At 44.0% G+C, this 17,118-nt stretch overlaps 1 protein-coding gene across 2 annotated transcripts in view; it reads left to right on the plus strand.

Moving 5' to 3' along the window:
- CNOT10 (CCR4-NOT transcription complex subunit 10) overlaps positions 1 to 17,118 on the plus strand; it is an 81,163-nt gene that overhangs the window by 28,673 nt on the left and 35,372 nt on the right. For both annotated transcript variants that reach the window (XM_044293940.1, XM_044293941.1), the window contains 4 exons: positions 2,565 to 2,714; positions 5,815 to 6,017; positions 13,168 to 13,289; positions 16,404 to 16,577. In XM_044293940.1, the coding sequence (XP_044149875.1) occupies positions 2,565 to 2,714; positions 5,815 to 6,017; positions 13,168 to 13,289; positions 16,404 to 16,577 (649 nt within the window). The remainder of the gene's footprint in view (positions 1 to 2,564; positions 2,715 to 5,814; positions 6,018 to 13,167; positions 13,290 to 16,403; positions 16,578 to 17,118) is intronic.

Below are 17,118 nucleotides of genomic sequence, written 5' to 3' on the forward strand. Positions count from 1 at the left end.
ACCCATCTCAGACATTGATAGCGTATCGCTAGGGTGTGCCATTAATGTCACACAGGTGTAGGTCCCACCTCTGGGACCTGTTCCTGTATCCACGATGGGAGCCCCGAAGTGAATACAGCTGCACATCCATGGCCACCCTCTGTTGACCACTATGGGAGTCCTGAAAATAGCTAAGCACTGGCTTGACTGTTTCCGGCACTCCCGTAGTGGTGACTGTGCTCTCCATTCTCTGCTATGGGACTTTCAAAAATAGCGATGAATGGAGAGCACGCTGTGCATGCGCAGTGTTCTCTCCTTCACTTCGGGGGCCCCATTCTCTAGATAGATGTGGATCCCTCTAGCACCCACTCTTGACTAATGATGTGCCAACAATGTCCCACATAGGCTAACCCCTTTAAAGTACATTTTTAAACATGTATGTCCATATGATGACTACTTCTAGTTCAGTTAGTTAAATTTTTCTATGACTTCTCTAATTGTTTGTATTCGTCTTCTGTTAGGATCAATATTCGCCTTCAGCTAACATTATTCTAGAAGACGATGTTAGTTGAACAAACCGCTATTCACTTTGTTAAATGCAACATTTCCACAGCATTGATTTCCGTTCTCTGCTGGTAGAAGAGTAATTCCCTGCAAATTTCCCTGCTTCCTGAGGGCACTGATGCCATCTGATTTTTATGTGTTTAGCATCAGAAATGAGTCTCCTAGTATCGGGCATGAAAAATTGTTACATGAATCCTATACATAGAATTTACCGTATGATACAGTATGTTACATAGTAAGCGTAGGAGCACGCTGACTGTAATGCCATACAGTTGAAGTGTACACTAGTGCCAAAATGTAACCTGCTGGATCGTGTCATCATTCAGTCCATTAAATAGTATACGTGTCCAGATTGGAAGCGAGTGGAAACTGTATGCATTAAAGACTGTGTACCTCAACCCTAACATAAAACCGTGGTGTGGACCAAGCCTGAGATCCTGGTTTGGTTTAAAAAATAAATAAAGAATAACAATTCCTTGGAAATCCGTCCTAGTCCATGTGACACGATGCGTATTCTAGGGCTAATATTCAGCCAGCAATGCATTTGATTCTTGTGTTTTATGTCACATTTAATTGGTCAGGAAAAAAAAGCTGTGCAGATTAATTTTTTTTAAGGGATTCTGTCACCAGATTTGACGCTATTAAGGCCTCTTTCACACTTGCGTTGTCCGGATCCGGCGTGTATTACACGCCGGATCCGGAAAAACGCAAGTGAACTGAAAGCATTTGAAGACGGATCAGTCTTCAAAATGCGTTCAGTGTTACTATGGCAGCCAGGACGCTATTAAAGTCCTGGTTGCCATAGTAGTAGTGGGGAGCCTGACGTCACTCTGGAGCGCCCCGGGAGCCGCACGGACGGTAAGTATACTGCTCCCCCGCTCCCCACTACACTTTACCATGGCTGCCAGGACTTTAGCGTCCCGGCAGCCATGGTAACCGTTCAGAAAAAGCTAAACGTCGGATCCAGCAATGCGCCGAAACGACGTTTAGATTAAGGCCGGATCCGGATTAATGCCTTTCAATGGGCATTAATTCCGGATCCAGCCTTGCGGCAAGTGTTCAGGGTTTCTGGCCGGAGCAAAAAGCGCAGCATGCTGCGGTATTTTCTCTGGCCAAAAAAACATTCCGATCCGGAACTGAAGACATCCTGATGCATCCTGAACGGATTTCTCTCCATTCAGAATGCATTAGGATAAAACTGATCAAGATTCTTCCGGCATAGAGCCCCGACGACGGAACTCTATGCCGGAAGACAAGAACGCAAGTGTGAAAGAGCCCTAAGCTAGCTGGCATTAGCGATGTCAGCTAAACCTAACTAGCCTATTCCTACTTTTATCTATGCCTCCGTTATGCCAGAAATCAAACTTGTATAATATGCTAATTAGCCTGTGGGGGTGGGGGGTGTTGTTCCTGCTCCTAGAGGCTCCGTTCTCCCACCTTTGCCGCCTTCCTCCAAGTCCTGATTGACAGGGCCAGGCAGCGCTCGCATCTGTCTGACAGCCCTGTGCTCTGGTGAAATCTCGCGCCGTTCAGTATTCAGCGCAGGCGCTGTGAGGGAAAGACATTTGCAGGCGCCCCTCCACCGAATGCTGAACAACGCGAGATTTCACCCGAGCACAGGACTGGCAGACAGACACTAGCCCTGCCTGGCCCTGTCAATCAGGACTTGGAGGGAGGCGACAAAGGTGGGAGAATAGAGCAGGAACAACGCTGAACAGATCTATTCAGGACCAAGTACTGTGCAGAAAACTGCAACTCTGCCCCTTTCAAGTCAGTTTTGCAGTACCTGGGCTTGGAGGGACAATGATTGTGGGGGCTTCAGTAATGGGAACGCCAGATGGGGTGGGGTCTAACATGCCCAGTGATCAGCCCTATTCAGTTAATAGGGGCTCCATGTTAGAGATGGGGTCATTTCTGCAGGCGTATTTCTATGCTTTGTAGTAAACCAGGTTAGGATGACATTTGTCTGATTTCCGTAGTAAATGTAGCTTCAGTTCTCATCTTAAGTGTTTCTGATTTAGGTGAATGTCTTCGCTGCATGTTTTGGAATAATCTTGGGTGCATTCATTTCGCTATGGGAAAGCACAATTTAGGATTATTCTACTTCAAAAAGGCCATCCAGGAAAATGATAACGCTTGTGCGCAGTTAATGTCCTCAACCACAGATCAAGGTATCGTCTCTCTTCTATATTCTACAAGTAATTTTTTTTTTTTAAGTATGTAAAACACTGTTCACATTTCCGGTATCCTGAAGAGAATAAAGGGGATTCAGACGGGTGACTGTAGAACATGGAAAAGACTAGTTTAGAATAAAGGTCCATCTAGATGTTAGCAGTTGGGGACGTGTCCCTGCTCGGTCTGACACTACCCAGTCATCTCTGCCAGTGGCTGACTGTAAAAGGACACACATTCCAGCTGGTAACACCCAGCTGTACCTTCACTTGAAACTAACAATTTATTCATAACTTCTAGCGGAAATATTAAAGGACTAGCACAACTTGCAGTCATAAGACTAGATGCTCCAGAATTATTACATGGGGGATACATGTAGTTACTAAATGAACATGTCAGGAGAGGTGACAGGAGAGAAACCTTCCCGTGCCTTGACGTAATACTATATCAAGGTGATCATGCAGGCACTGCCACCGTGCCTTCCAGATCAGGTGGTGGGAGAACGCCTGCAATACACAGCCACATTAATAATACAGCTGCCAGGATAGAGAAAAAAACATTTCCAGAAGTTGACCCTCTCAGTACTGTGACCAATTTTCAGGGACACTCACTTTTATGATGATCCCTGAGAATGGTGGTGGTAAGGCCCCCCCCCCCCCCCCCAATACTCATTAGTGTATTGTCAGCTGAGCCTGCCAAGAACGGCTGATTCAGCCAACAACGTAATGTGTATCAGGAGCTCCGAACAGATGATGGTGGAGAGAAGGAGCCGGCAAACTAAATGTTTTGCTTCGTCCTTTTGTTCTAACAGGGCATAAGCTACTGCCAGACAATTCTCCTCTCTCCCCATTGACAATACATACACACTCACCTGAACAAAGCTTGTATCATGTATGTAGAGGAGTTGTGAGAGTTGGCTGACGACCAAACGATGGGTCAGCTGACAGCTATTGGATGTGTATGGCCACCTTTAGGCCCCATTAAGATGATTGTATGACCGCCATGCCCATGTTGCAGACCACAAACAGCAGGTCCACAGTACATAAGCACCAGCCATGTGAACTCATTGCCTTGAATGGGTCCGCGATCTGCAACATAATGCAAAAGATAGGACTTGTCCTATCACACCTAGTCCTGTCAACATATGAACATGGGACCAACAATGATGCCTTCAGACATGCAACAGGTCATCCAGTTTAATAGGTACAAATCTGCTGATGGATGCCCTTTTAACCCTTTTGCTACCAGCACCGTACATGTACGGTGCTGGAGCGATGTGTAAACATGGCGCCCGCTGTTTAAACAGCACAGCCCCTCAGCTAATGACTGTGACCTGCAATTATGCTAATCGGGGTCATTACAGCCTTTAGAAGTCATGATCAAGTGCAATCACTGCATCTAAGAAGTGAAAAAACGGAAGCGCGCGCTTCCAGGTTATTACCGGCATCCCTGTGCGGCCAATGGAGGTGGCGGCAATTCACTTTAATATGCTGGGTCTCTCTGAATAGGCCCAGCGTATTAGGTCTGCAATTCTTATGTTGGCCAGCAGGTGGCAGGCCAACATAAGAAAGAATCAATTCACATATTACCATACACCTGTATGGAGTGTGGTAAAAATTAGTGAATGTGGAAACATAAAAAGTGAAAAACGATAAAAATTTTAATCACTCCCCTTTCCTTAGAATAAAAAATAAATATGTAAATAATATAAACATCATGGGTATCACAGTGTCCGAAAACGCCCGTACTATTAAAATATAAAAATATTTTTCAATATGGCGAATGGCATAATGGAAAAAGTAATAACCGATTGGCCATTTTTTCATTGCTTCTCTTACCCAACAAAACTTAATAAAATGTGTTCAAAAATTCACACACACACACCAAAATGGTATAAATAAAAACTACAGATCATGCTGTAAAAAATTAGCCCCCACACAGCTCAGTAGACATAACTATAAAAAAGTTGAAGGTCAGAATATGGTGGTTGAAAAACAATTTATTTATTTACAATTTTTAGAGTACTTTCACACTAGCGTTATTCTTTTCCGGTATTGAAATCCGGTAAAGGGTCTCAATACTGGAAAAAAACGCATCAGTTTTGTCCTAATGCATTCTGAATAGAAAGCAATCCGTTCAGTATGCATCAGGATGTCTTCCGTTCCGTCCCTTGTACAGTTTTTGACCGGACAAAATACCGTAGCTTGCTGCAGTATTTTTTCCAGTCAAAATCCCGAAACAATACTGCACTTGCCGGATCCGGCATTTGTTTCCATAGAGATGTATTAATGCCGGATCCGGTACCAAGTGTTCCGGAAATTGCCGCATCACCGAATCCGGTTTTCTGGTCTGCGCATGCGCTGGAATATAGTAGGAGCTACTTCCGCTTTTGATCTTTGAAATACTGGATCCTTTATTCCCGATGAGATGGAACCGGCATATCACCGGATCTGCCTAACGGATCCTGGAAAAAAAAGCTATCTGTTTGCCGGAACTGCAGCCGGATTCTAACAACGCTAGTGTGCAAGTACCCTTAATATATATATATATATATATATATATATATATATATATATATATATATATATATTTTTTTTTTTTACAATATTTAGATATATAAAACCTATACATAGGATTAAAGGGAATCTGTCAGCTCTAAATCTCCCCCCCCCCCCCCCAAACTAGAGTAGGTGTTGTATATTGTAAGTCACTCTGAGTGCGGTTATGTAATTTTTATCTTAATACTCGCTTGTATTCCAGCGCCTTGCTCCAACACAGTAGTAAAAAGCATTAATAGCACTCGTGAGCTCACGCACATAAGAGAGGACTCGGAGGAGTCCTCCCATAGTATTTTACAGCTGGTATGTTGGAGCAGTGTCGAAATGCAAGCGAGTATAAAGATAAAAATTACACAACCGGACTCGGCACCACTTTAATTTGGGGGCTATTTTGGAGCTGAAAGGTTCACTTTAAGCCACCTATTGCCTAACCCAGTTCCCATGTGAGGGCATGTATCTCTCTGTTCTATTGGTTTCCATACCACTGCCTTTACACAATATTCTACAAAGGTTTAAAAAAGGAATTATCTGCATTTTACAGGGAGGAAATTTTCCGGTAGACCGATGTGCACGCTATTGACCAACAAGCGCTACGAGCTGCTATACAACTGTGGGATTCAGCTTTTGCACATTGGCAGACCGCTGGCAGCTTTTGAATGTTTGATAGAAGCCGTTCAAGTGTATCATTCAAACCCTCGGCTCTGGCTAAGACTGGCAGAGTGTTGCATAGCTGCCAATAAAGGGGTAAGTAAAATCTGTCATTCCTTCTATCTGGAGCTGTTTATTCAGAATACCTCTGCTCTGAGATTTTGAAAGAAATGTACTGCAGCGAGGCTCCCTCTTGGATTTCTTGGCGCCTCATTGTAAGAGAATGCCCTCCTTTAGCCCCTTCGTTCTATTACATTTTTTTTTTTTTTTTTTTTTTGGGGCCTCATAAATTAAGTCTGTGCTATTCAATTGTGCCATCACCTCCTATCCTCAAATGAACTTTAGACTTTATTCTCTCTGTGAGGTTAAGAGGGCAATCTCCTTTGTCTGAAATTCGCGGGACTGGTAGCTACTCCATTGATGACAAGAGGCATTTCATGGTGAACTTGGCCTCGCAGGGATTATGCAGATAGAAAATAACAGCGGCGATGTCTGTTTGTATCTTGCTCTGCTTTAGAAATCATTCTTTTAGCATGTTCTGTAGCAATGGTCTCTAGAAAGCTAGAAAATGTAGGAATGTTTTGTTATATTGAGATTGTGCTGTTGCCGCAGATTGATTAAAGACATGAGAAGTTGCCCGTCGGCTTGAGTTTAAGGACACACAGAATTTATTTTCCTCAGAAGGATCACTTTTTTTGTTATAAAATGACCCCCCTGTTCAAGAGAAAAAAATAGTACATGTTGCCCCCTCTTTCAGCTGCAGATCTGCCGCTTCCCAGGCTCCTCTCTGGTCATCCAAGATGGACACAAGGTTTCTCAGACTACCTGTTGCACACAGTACCACTGTAGCCCACTTCCTGTTTGTCCAGCCCTGTTCTTGGATTGGCCAGCAATGCTCACGTGAGTAGAGCTGGCCAAATCCGAGGGCAGCATGGAGTGTCTGGTATGCACCGGGTAGTGTGAGATGCGCTGCCACCATGTCAAATGGCAAAAAACGTGCCTGCAGCTAAAAAGGAGGTCATGACTAGGGATGAGCGAACTTCTGTTTTCAAGTTCGGCGTACAAGGTTCACCGTTATCTAAGAATTCCGTTATAGATTCCACTACCAGCGAAATCCATAACGGAATTCTTTGATAACCCGAATCTTGTACGTCAAACTTGAAAATAGAAGTTCGCTAAACACTAGTCGTGACCTAAGTGTTCTGGTTGTCCCCCAGTCAATGTGATTTTATGTATTTTTTTTCATTTTTTTTTTTTTTTTTTTTCTTGAACGGAATGGTCACTTTAAGGCCTCTTGCACACTACCATATGGCTTTTTCAGTATTTTGCGGTCCGCAATAAACGGATTCACAAAAAATACGAATGACTTCCGTGTGCATTCCATTTTTTTGTGGAACGGAACAGCTGGCCCCTGATAGAACAGTACTATCCTTGTCCGTTATGCGGACAATAATAGGGCATGTCCTATCTTTGAACAGAATAACGGAAATGGAAGGCATACAGAGTACCTTCCGTTTTTTTTTTTTTTTTTTTTTGCAGTTCCATTGAAATAAATGGTTCTGTATACAGAACACAAAAAACAGAACGTAAACGGGGGGAAAAAAAGCGTTTGTGTGCAAGAGGCCTAAGAGTGTGTTTTTATCTGAGAATTTGCTTTCTCGTTTACAACCAGCAGGGGGAGCACCTTTGTCAGTTTTATGCCTTAGGCCTCATGCACACGACTGTTGTGTGTTTTGCGATCCACAAAACTCGGATGGCGTCAGTGTGCGTTCTACAATTTGCGGAACGGCGCGAACAGCCTTTAATATAACTGCCAATTTTTTTAGCGGACCACTGAACAGAGCAACGGATGCGGACAGCACAGGGAGTGCTGTCTGCATCTTTTGCCGCCCCATTGAAGTGAATGGGTCTGCATCCGAGCCGCAAATACTGCAGCTCGGATGCGGACCAAAACAGTTGTGTGCATAAGGCCTTATTCACACAGTCAGTTCGGTCAGTGATTTCCAACCAGGTGCAGCTCTGAACACAGAACAGGTGCAGATCTTTCCCTTATACCTTATGTCTGTGGAGGCTCCAGTCCTGGTTTTGGCTCACAATCACTGATCGTGTGAATGAGGCTTTATTCTGTGCCCACCTGGTAGATCCCAATGAGAAGCCTGATCACATTTATTTTTATCTAACTTTATTATATAGAAAGTACAAAGATGATTTGATTTTAATGAAATTGTAGTTTTTAATCATCTCTTACGCCGTGTTAGGCAAGTTTTCACATAGAGGTTCTGCCTGTAGTTTTACAAGAGGATCCAAGGCTGGCACTCTACATGAGGTTTAGGATTTGTGAGCCTGTTAAAATGTCCGTACATATTATATCTATAATTCGCAGACTTTGACCAATCCAGCTAAATTTAGTGAGATTTGCTGGCAATCTGCCATTTGTTGTCGTCATACATGTAAGATTAACCCATTTGCTACCAAGGCCGTTTTCATACTTTTGACAAATAATACTGACAGTAAAAATAAATATTGTACCCTAATACCAGGATATTTTCTGAAAGTAGATGCCTTTGCTTGTCTGTGTCTGTTGTGTCCCTATCGCAGAGTGCTATTAGTGTTCTGGCAGCTGTTTTTATGTGCAGTGTGGTTTGCATTTCTAAAAATGCTGGACAGTCCATATTTGTATTTCTATGTAATACAAAAACAGTCCCAAGCATAATACAAATTCACAAAACTATAATGTACTTCACGCAACATTAGAAACACTTAGGCCCCTTTCACACGGGCGAGATTTCCGCACGAGTGCAATGCGCGAGGTGAACGCATTGCACCCGCACTGAATCCGGACCCATTCATTTCTATGGGGCTGTGCAGCATGCTCTATTTTGTGCGTTTTTCACGCAACACAGGCCCCCATAGAAGTGAATGGGGCTGCATGAAAATCGCAAGCAAGTGCGGGTGCGGTGCGATTTTCATGCTTGGTTGCTAGGAGACGATCGGGATGGGGGCCCGATCATTATTATTTTCCCTTTATAACATGGTTATAAGGGAAAATAATAGCATTCTTAATACAGAATGCTTAGTAAAATGGTGATGGAGGGGTTAAAAAAATATATTAAAAAATGAACTCCCCTTAATCCACTTGTTTGCACAGCCCCGCTTCTCTTCTCTTCTTTGAGGAAAAGGACCTGTGGTGATGTCACTGCGCTCATCACATGGTTTGTCACATGATCCATCACCATGGTTATAACCATGTTATAAGGGAAAATAATAAAATCTACACAACATCTAACCCAAACCCGAACTTCTGTGAAGAAGTCCGGGTTTGGGTACCAAACATGCCGATTTTTCTCACGCGCATGCAAAACGCATTTAAATGTTTTGCACTTGGGCGGAAAAATAGTGGATTTTCCTGCGACGCACCCGCATCTTATCCTGCCCAAATCTGTGACGCCCATGTGAAAGAGGCCTTAGGGGGACATTTATTAAGTTACACGCCACAATAGTGGAGTATTCAAGTCACAGATTTTGTCGCCAATCTGTGCCTTCTCCCTGCTCACGCCACTTTTCCAAAGTGGCGAGAAAAGGTGGTGTGGTGTGGGCAGGGAAGAGGGCATTAAAGGGATTCTGTCACCTCCCCTAACCCAAAAAACGATTTTAAAGCAGCCATGCAGCACAGCTTACCTTGATTAGGCTGTGCTCTTTTATCTTGTAATCCGTCCAGCAGTTTCTGCAAAAAATGACCTTTATTGATATGCAAATGTGTCCTGAAGGTGCCCAGAGGGGCGTTTTGTTCCTCTTAGAGAGCCCAGTACCGCCCCTCTTTCAGTGCCCAGCCCGCCTTCCTTGTATTTTCTAACTGCCGCCCCCAGCCTGCCACAGCCTCTCCTCCCTCTCCTCCCCCTCCCTCACGCCGAACGAACTCTCGCACAGGCGCAGTACCCACTGAGGGCTGCGCCTGTGCGATCAGCAGGAGACTGAGGGCAGGAGCTTCATCCTCGTCACTGGGCATGCGCCGAGCCCAGTGACGTCCGATGCTCGCTCTTCCCTCAGTCAGCAGGGAAGAGCGAGCATCGGACGTCACTGGGCTCGGCGCATGCCCAGTGACGAGGATGAAGCTCCTGCCCTCAGTCTCCTGCTGATCGCACAGGCGCAGCCCTCAGTGGGTACTGCGCCTGTGCGAGAGTTCGTTCGGCGTGAGGGAGGGGGAGGAGAGGGAGGAGAGGCTGTGGCAGGCTGGGGGCGGCAGTTAGAAAATACAAGGAAGGCGGGCTGGGCACTGAAAGAGGGGCGGTACTGGGCTCTCTAAGAGGAACAAAACGCCCCTCTGGGCACATTCAGGACTCATTTGCATATCAATAAAATTCGTTTTTTGCAGAAACCGCTGGACGGATTACAAGATAAAAGAGCACAGCCTAATCCAGGTAAGCTGTGCTTCATGGCTGCTTTAAAATCGTTTTTTGGGTTAGGGGAGGTGACAGAATCCCTTTAAGCCCAGCTCATTCATATTTTTCCTTCCCAAGTTTTGGCATGGAAAATGTCTTAAATCTCTGCCAGCAAGGATGCTGGTGTAGAGTTAAAGGGGTTTTGTCACTTCAGCAGATAGCATTTATTATGTAGAGAAAGTTAATACAAGACACTTACTAATGTATTGTGATTGTCCATATTGCCTCCTTTGCAGGCTGGATCCATTTCTCCATTACATTATACACAGCTCGTTTCCATGGTTACAGACCACCCTGCAATCCATCAGTGGTGGTCGTGCTTGCACAATATTGGAAAAATTACTAGCCTATGTGTGTTCCCATGCTCCCGGCCGCCAGAGAGGCTGACTCTTTTTCCTATAGTGTGCAAGCATGGCCACTGCTGATGGATTGCAGGGTGGTCATATCCATGGAAATGAGCAGTGTATAATGTGATGGAAAAGCGAATACAGCCAGCAATGAAGGCAATATGGACAATCACAATACATTAGTAAGTGCCTTGTATTAACTTTCTCTACATGATAAGTGGCACTTGCTGAAGTGACAAAACCCCTTTGTCTGTCACATGGCCTGTCGGCGGAAGCGCCAAGCTTATGTAGAGGCGCTTCCTCCAGCAGTGCAGAGGGACTTAAAACCGGCGTGGAAAAATCTGATCTTAATAAATGTCTCCTTTTAGTGTTTTACAGCTACTTTAACATCTGCGTTTCTCCTTTGCGCTATTGAGATCTGTCATAAGATCTCGATACTGGAGGAAAACACTTCCCTTTTGTCCCCATTCATTGTCGATGAGGACAAAACTGAATGGAACAGAGTGCGCCAGAATGTATTCTGTTTCATTGCGTTCCCATGTCGCACACAAAAGAGCTGCAAGCTGCGTTTTTCTGTCCGGCACGGGATGCGGAGCAAGACGGATCTGTCCTGACACACAATGTAAGTCAATGGTGCCGGATCAGTTTGCTCGGACTCGAAAGAAAACTGGTCCGTCGCCCATTGACTTATAATGGTTTTAGAGACGGATCGACATGGCTATTTTAGAGATCATACAACCGATCAGTTCATGACTACTGCAGCCGGTTGTATTATCTGGACGGAAGCATTTTTGCTGAACCCTGTCGGATCTGGGAAAAACGCAGATATCAAAGTAGCCTTACACAAACCTATGTAGACAATGTGTAATGTACAAACAAGTCTTTCAATAAGCCTAGAATTACAAAGCGGCTTGTCGTTGCGACCAAACATCACTGTGTGTAGCATTGCCTGAATGGCAAATAATTGAGGTGAATGGGGTTGCTGCGACCCAATAATTATCAGTCCGACACTACTGGATTTTTGGCTGTTGCAACAAAAACCACTTTCACTTGTATTAGCTGCACACTGTTCTTTGGTCATCACTGGCCAAAGTTACCATGAAGCCCCTGCTTTAGAGGACAGTGCCCACCTTTTCAACAGTAAAGGCACGACCCAATGGTGAGTGTGGCCGCATGGGGCCAAGCCACCGAAACACTGCAACCAGTAATACAGTGTGCGGGTATGGCTCAGCTTCTTGCAGCGAGCTGCAGCATCAGGTCGTACCCTAATAATTAAAATGTGAAAAGCATATAGTATCAAATAAATGCCCTATAAGTGAGTCTATCGATTTAGCCAGATCACATAGAGGTATAAGGCACAGATTTCCAAAAGCTTCTACTTGTGTACACTCAATAACCTTGTCTAAGCACTTATTCCACAACTTCCCATGTGCCATAACCTATTGTAACGGATCTCCTGGCACCCCGACTGGGTACCTCTGTTGATGAATGCTCCTAGTGCTTCCTGAGGACTCCAAGCACTCCACTTGACACCGTAAGCACTGCCGACCCCACGAACTGCCGCAGCTTGGTTGGGTTTTCTCTTCTCCTTTTATAACACACTGCCGCCAGGGATCTGGGCCAGCTGCCCAGCATACCTGCAGTTCCGGTAGAGAGACCTCGGGCCCATCTCCACCTGCCGACTGTGGGTCCTCCCATAGTGCCTGGTATGCGTCATCCAGCCAGGCTCCTGCCATTCCAGGGTCTCGCGCTCCGACACCCACCACTTCAGGGGCTGCTCTGCCAGTAGTGGCATTCGCAGCTCCAATTGCATCCGCAACCTCTGCTCCTCGCAGGGGAGACTCTTGCACCATCGACGCTGCACGTCCTCGAGGGCCTCGTGCCATACGCCTTTCCGGACTGCATCCCTGTAATCTGGGTAATCCTCCTCTTCATCATGGAACGCTGTCCAAGAACTAGCTTAATGAAGGGTAGAACAGGACACTTTAATGAGGCTACATGCCAGCCTTTTATGCAGGTCTTCCAGCAAGGCACACTCCCCATGGGGACCTTGTGGAAGACTGAGACAGTTTTTACATAAACCAGTTACAGGTAGAAAACACACACATGTGATACTATTAATCAACACAATGGGATATCGCAATGACTCACAGGCAGACAACACCCACCTGTGATGCAATTAACCAACACAATTGGATAATGTAATCACTCACAGGCAGACAGTACCTATTTTTCCCTTTTGTAGAATAATGAGCCGGGGGGGAGGATTGTCTCCATAGTTCTGGGTCCATAGGAAGGAGGCTAGCCCTCAGGCCTCTCCAGCAGACCCAGTGCCGATTCAGTCCGTCACACCTATGTTTTTTATAGTTGTAGCTTATGTCTTTCCATATGTGTAGAGTCCTGCACCTAGTAGTAAGTCGTTTTGGTCATTTTTGGTTATTCATTTTCTTTTTCTTTCAGACACCTGAACAGGAAGCTAAAGGTCTTCCAAGCAAGAAGGGCATAGTACAGTCTGTAGTAGGCCAGGGTTATCATCGGAAAATAGTCCTAGCTTCACAATCCGTTCAGAATCTCTTGTACAAGTAAGATTATTTAATTTCTTGGATCCTAAGATAAAAGTTTGAACTAGTGTAAATTCATAAAAACATACCATGATAAGCTGTAATTATGTTTGGGTAATTACACAGAGCAGTGTGAGGGAGACTGTCTTTGTAATATACTTTGAGGGGTATTCATTAAGCCCTGCACTCAAGAGTTCTAGCTTCAAAAATTCAAATTTTTTGACTTTTTTTTCAGTGATTTATGGAAAAAGTGTGGGTCTTATCCCATGACTTTAGAAGAAAATCTTTTGCTGTGGAACTTTGGCACGGACACCCACAATGAAATTTTGCCGTAGGCCGCTTGGTTTCTTGCTGGTATCATTCAGTTCAGTGGGAGGCAGGGGGAGTTTTCAAGTGTAACTGCCATTCTACTTTTATATTTGTAATGTGTAGTGGCAGTCATACTGACGATTTTTGTAATATACTTTAATTACTGAAATAATACATTTCTAAAATAGTTCTAAGGTGGCCCATTTTGAGCCTTAGCAACGCTGTAGTGTAAAAAAAGTTGCAATTTCCAGCTCACCATAAACGAGGATGCACGGGACAAGACCGGACCATTCTTCTATAGAACGTACGGAAGAAAAGAGTTCCAGCATCCTAAATGTCAATAGATTGCTCCGTCTTTATTCGGGTTCATAATATGAATACATCAAGTGTGCACCTCACCCACCACCGCGGCTGGTCAACATGTTTCGAACTTTTCCGTTCTTAATCATAACCTTAGCAACGCTCCTCTGTCTCCCGTTTACATAACAGTGGAGACTTTCCAATACTGACTGTTATGTAAACAGAAGACAGAGGAGCGTTGCGAAGGCTCAAAATGGGCCACCCTATAGCTATTTTTCTAATAGAAATGTATGATTTCAGTAAATAAAGTATATTACAAAAATAGTCAGTGTCACTGCCCCTATACATTACAAAAATAAAAATAGAATAGCAGCTACACTTTAAAGCCGCGACCCACTGAGAAGGGACATGTCCGTTCTCAGTTCATCTGCTGCTTTAAAATGCAGCTCTGTGATCTTCAGCCCTGCTCCCCATTGAAATGAATGGGAGTCAGGAGGGGCGCAGCTATTGGCGGGATTTCTTAGAAATTTCAGCCCAGCTGTCCTTGCCAAAATTCAGTGGGAAGAAACGCAGTGTGAATAGCCCCCGAGGCACTCCATTATGTTAACCATATCCATGCCTAAAATAATGCTGCTCTCCAGGGTAATTTTTTTTTTTTTTTTTTTACTCACTTTATCGGAAGGACTTAGTTTTGTTGGTGCGCCTCAACCTGTCACATGTGACTGTCAAACTGGTGCATCTTCCAGGAGTGCATCAGCTGTTAACTCCTCACACACAGCCTCAGCGATTCCATTAAAAGATAGCAATATAGTATGTAACGCTATTTCCCTCTCCACTGTCTAGATTGAGATATGGATATATATGTATAAATTTAGATGTATTCTGTGAATTTAGAAGTAGAATAAAGAAGTAAATGGAAGGTGTTCAGGCCGCATCACCTGCTTCTCAGATCACTAATTCGGCAAAAGGAAGACTGGCGCCGGGAAGCTACCGATCACTGGATGCTGGAGAAACTGGATAAGAATTTCACCCACAGGAATGGCAGGGGGCGCTATCAAAGCAGAACATGTACATAAAAAAAAACTTGCAATATATTTTTTTATTACATGTAGATTGCAATGATCAATCATTTTAAATGTCCTGTTCATTACATAGTATACTTTTCGTGGGATGACCCCTTTAGAGCTGCTTCTCTTTTCTATATATACATTCACACTTGGCATGTGCACTTCATAGGGGGAGGGCACAAAGCTGCTGCCAGACACCATCGGCAGTGGCTCATCTCCCATGAGAACACAAGAGTAGGGCATGTCTAGAGACCCTCATATGCATTACATGGTCAGACAGTCCTGCCAAGGTTCTTCTGATGAGTATGGCCACCTTTTGGACTCCATTGCTGAAACAATAGAAAGAATCCTCAAGTAATGGAATGGACTAGAATTGTTCAGGGTGATCAGATAATCAAGGGGTTCTGAGTAATGGAAATGATTACTAAAAGACGGCTATATGAAAGGTGAAACGGCTTTAATTTTCTCATCCCTTTTATACCTTATATATTTAAAGAGGACCTTTCATCTGTTTAGCCCGAGTCTAATTAGGGTCTTACCAGGATTCTCCCTGGCTATGAGCGGTGCGCTCTGATAGGATGCGCTCACAGCCAGGGAGAAGAGAACCGCTCTAGTCTCCGCCTAGTATAACCAAGTTAGCTAATTAGAATAGAAGACGCCGAAATCAACGGGGGACAACAGTGGACGAACAGGGGTCTTTGAAAAAAATAACAAAAAATAGTGCGATGACATCAGTGGGGGCCGCCCTATAAGGTAAGACCCTAATTAGAATAGGGTTAAACAGATAAAAGGTCCTCTTTAAAGAGGACCTTTCATTGGTATGATTATTATAAACTGGTATGCCTACCAGATAGGTGAATGCTTCCACATGTAAATGTTTTGGGGGGTTTTCTCCCAAAATTGCCACTCCGTCGGGACCCTGTGCCCTCCGCTATTATCGATACAGGAGACGCGTCACAGCCAGGGAGAAGGCGAGGCGTTTTTTTTCTCCCTGGCTGTGACGTTCTCTGCTGCGATTGGACGGCGCTACAGCGAGGAAGAAGGAGACACCCAATAAGAAACCCTGATGTCTCCTGCTCCCTGTTGTGATGGGAAAATTAACATATGAGGCTGCATAAATAGCGGGGGCCACAGCGTCCCCATGGAGACATTCACCTATCTGTTAGGCATACCAGTTTATAATGCTTAAACCAATGAAAGGTCCTCTTTAAGCAAGTAACTCCTTTTAGACTATTCCCTGAAATTGCAGTAAAATATTTTCATGTCTAGAGGGAAGTAAATTCTATTGGATATGGAGGAATTGAAAATCCAGCCCAGGCAAATCCATTCTAGATCAGTGGTGGTCTTTTGGAGAGAATTCAGTTTTATATAAAATCTTTTTTAACATATAGCCTGTTTTTTTTTATAACATTTTACTTTCATATTTTAATATTACAGTATTTATTTTTTATTTTGCCAGTGATGGAGAATCTTCCGCCATTCCAGTAGCCAGTATGGAATTTGCAGCTATTTGCTTAAGAAATGCTTTGCTTCTTTTGCCGGAGGACCAGCAAGATGGCAGCAAAGAGAATGGTGCAAAGAATAGTCAGCTGGGCAACACCGACTCCAGTGGGGAGGGCACTGAAGCGTGCAGGTCAGTGGTTTGATCATTCATCAAGCTACGTCCATAAGTGGAATGTATTTTCAGCCACGCTTTGACATAAAAAAAACACAACAAAATCTTGTTAATTTTGCCTAGATTTTTCTCAGAATCCACCCCTGCTTTGCAAAGGGTGAAATCAGCCTTAAAAATCAGCGACATGATTATTTATTCATTGTTTTGTGATCTGCTAAATCGAATGCGCTAACAAATTTGAGTAAATGGCTTGTATCAGAAGCGTGGTTCCCCAGCACCTTCAACTAAAAAAAATTAAATAAAAAAATCGAGTTTTTTTTTATTACATATTAAAAAAAGTACTTATAATCGCCATATTATGATTAAAAGGAGATTATAGGGTTAAATATGTAAGCAGAGTGTCCTTGGATGTGCGTGTCTTATTTTTATAATGTCATAAATTAAGATCTTAGGGGCACAGAGCTGTCTTACATTTAGACCTTTTTCTACGCCTGAAACAGGCATAAAAAATGGTAAATGAGACCCCTGCCCCCCTCCCCTCATGCCACGCTGCCACGTC

Source organism: Bufo gargarizans, chromosome 5 (assembly GCF_014858855.1).
Source record: "Bufo gargarizans isolate SCDJY-AF-19 chromosome 5, ASM1485885v1, whole genome shotgun sequence".
In the NCBI taxonomy this organism is placed as follows: Eukaryota; Metazoa; Chordata; class Amphibia; order Anura; family Bufonidae; genus Bufo; species Bufo gargarizans.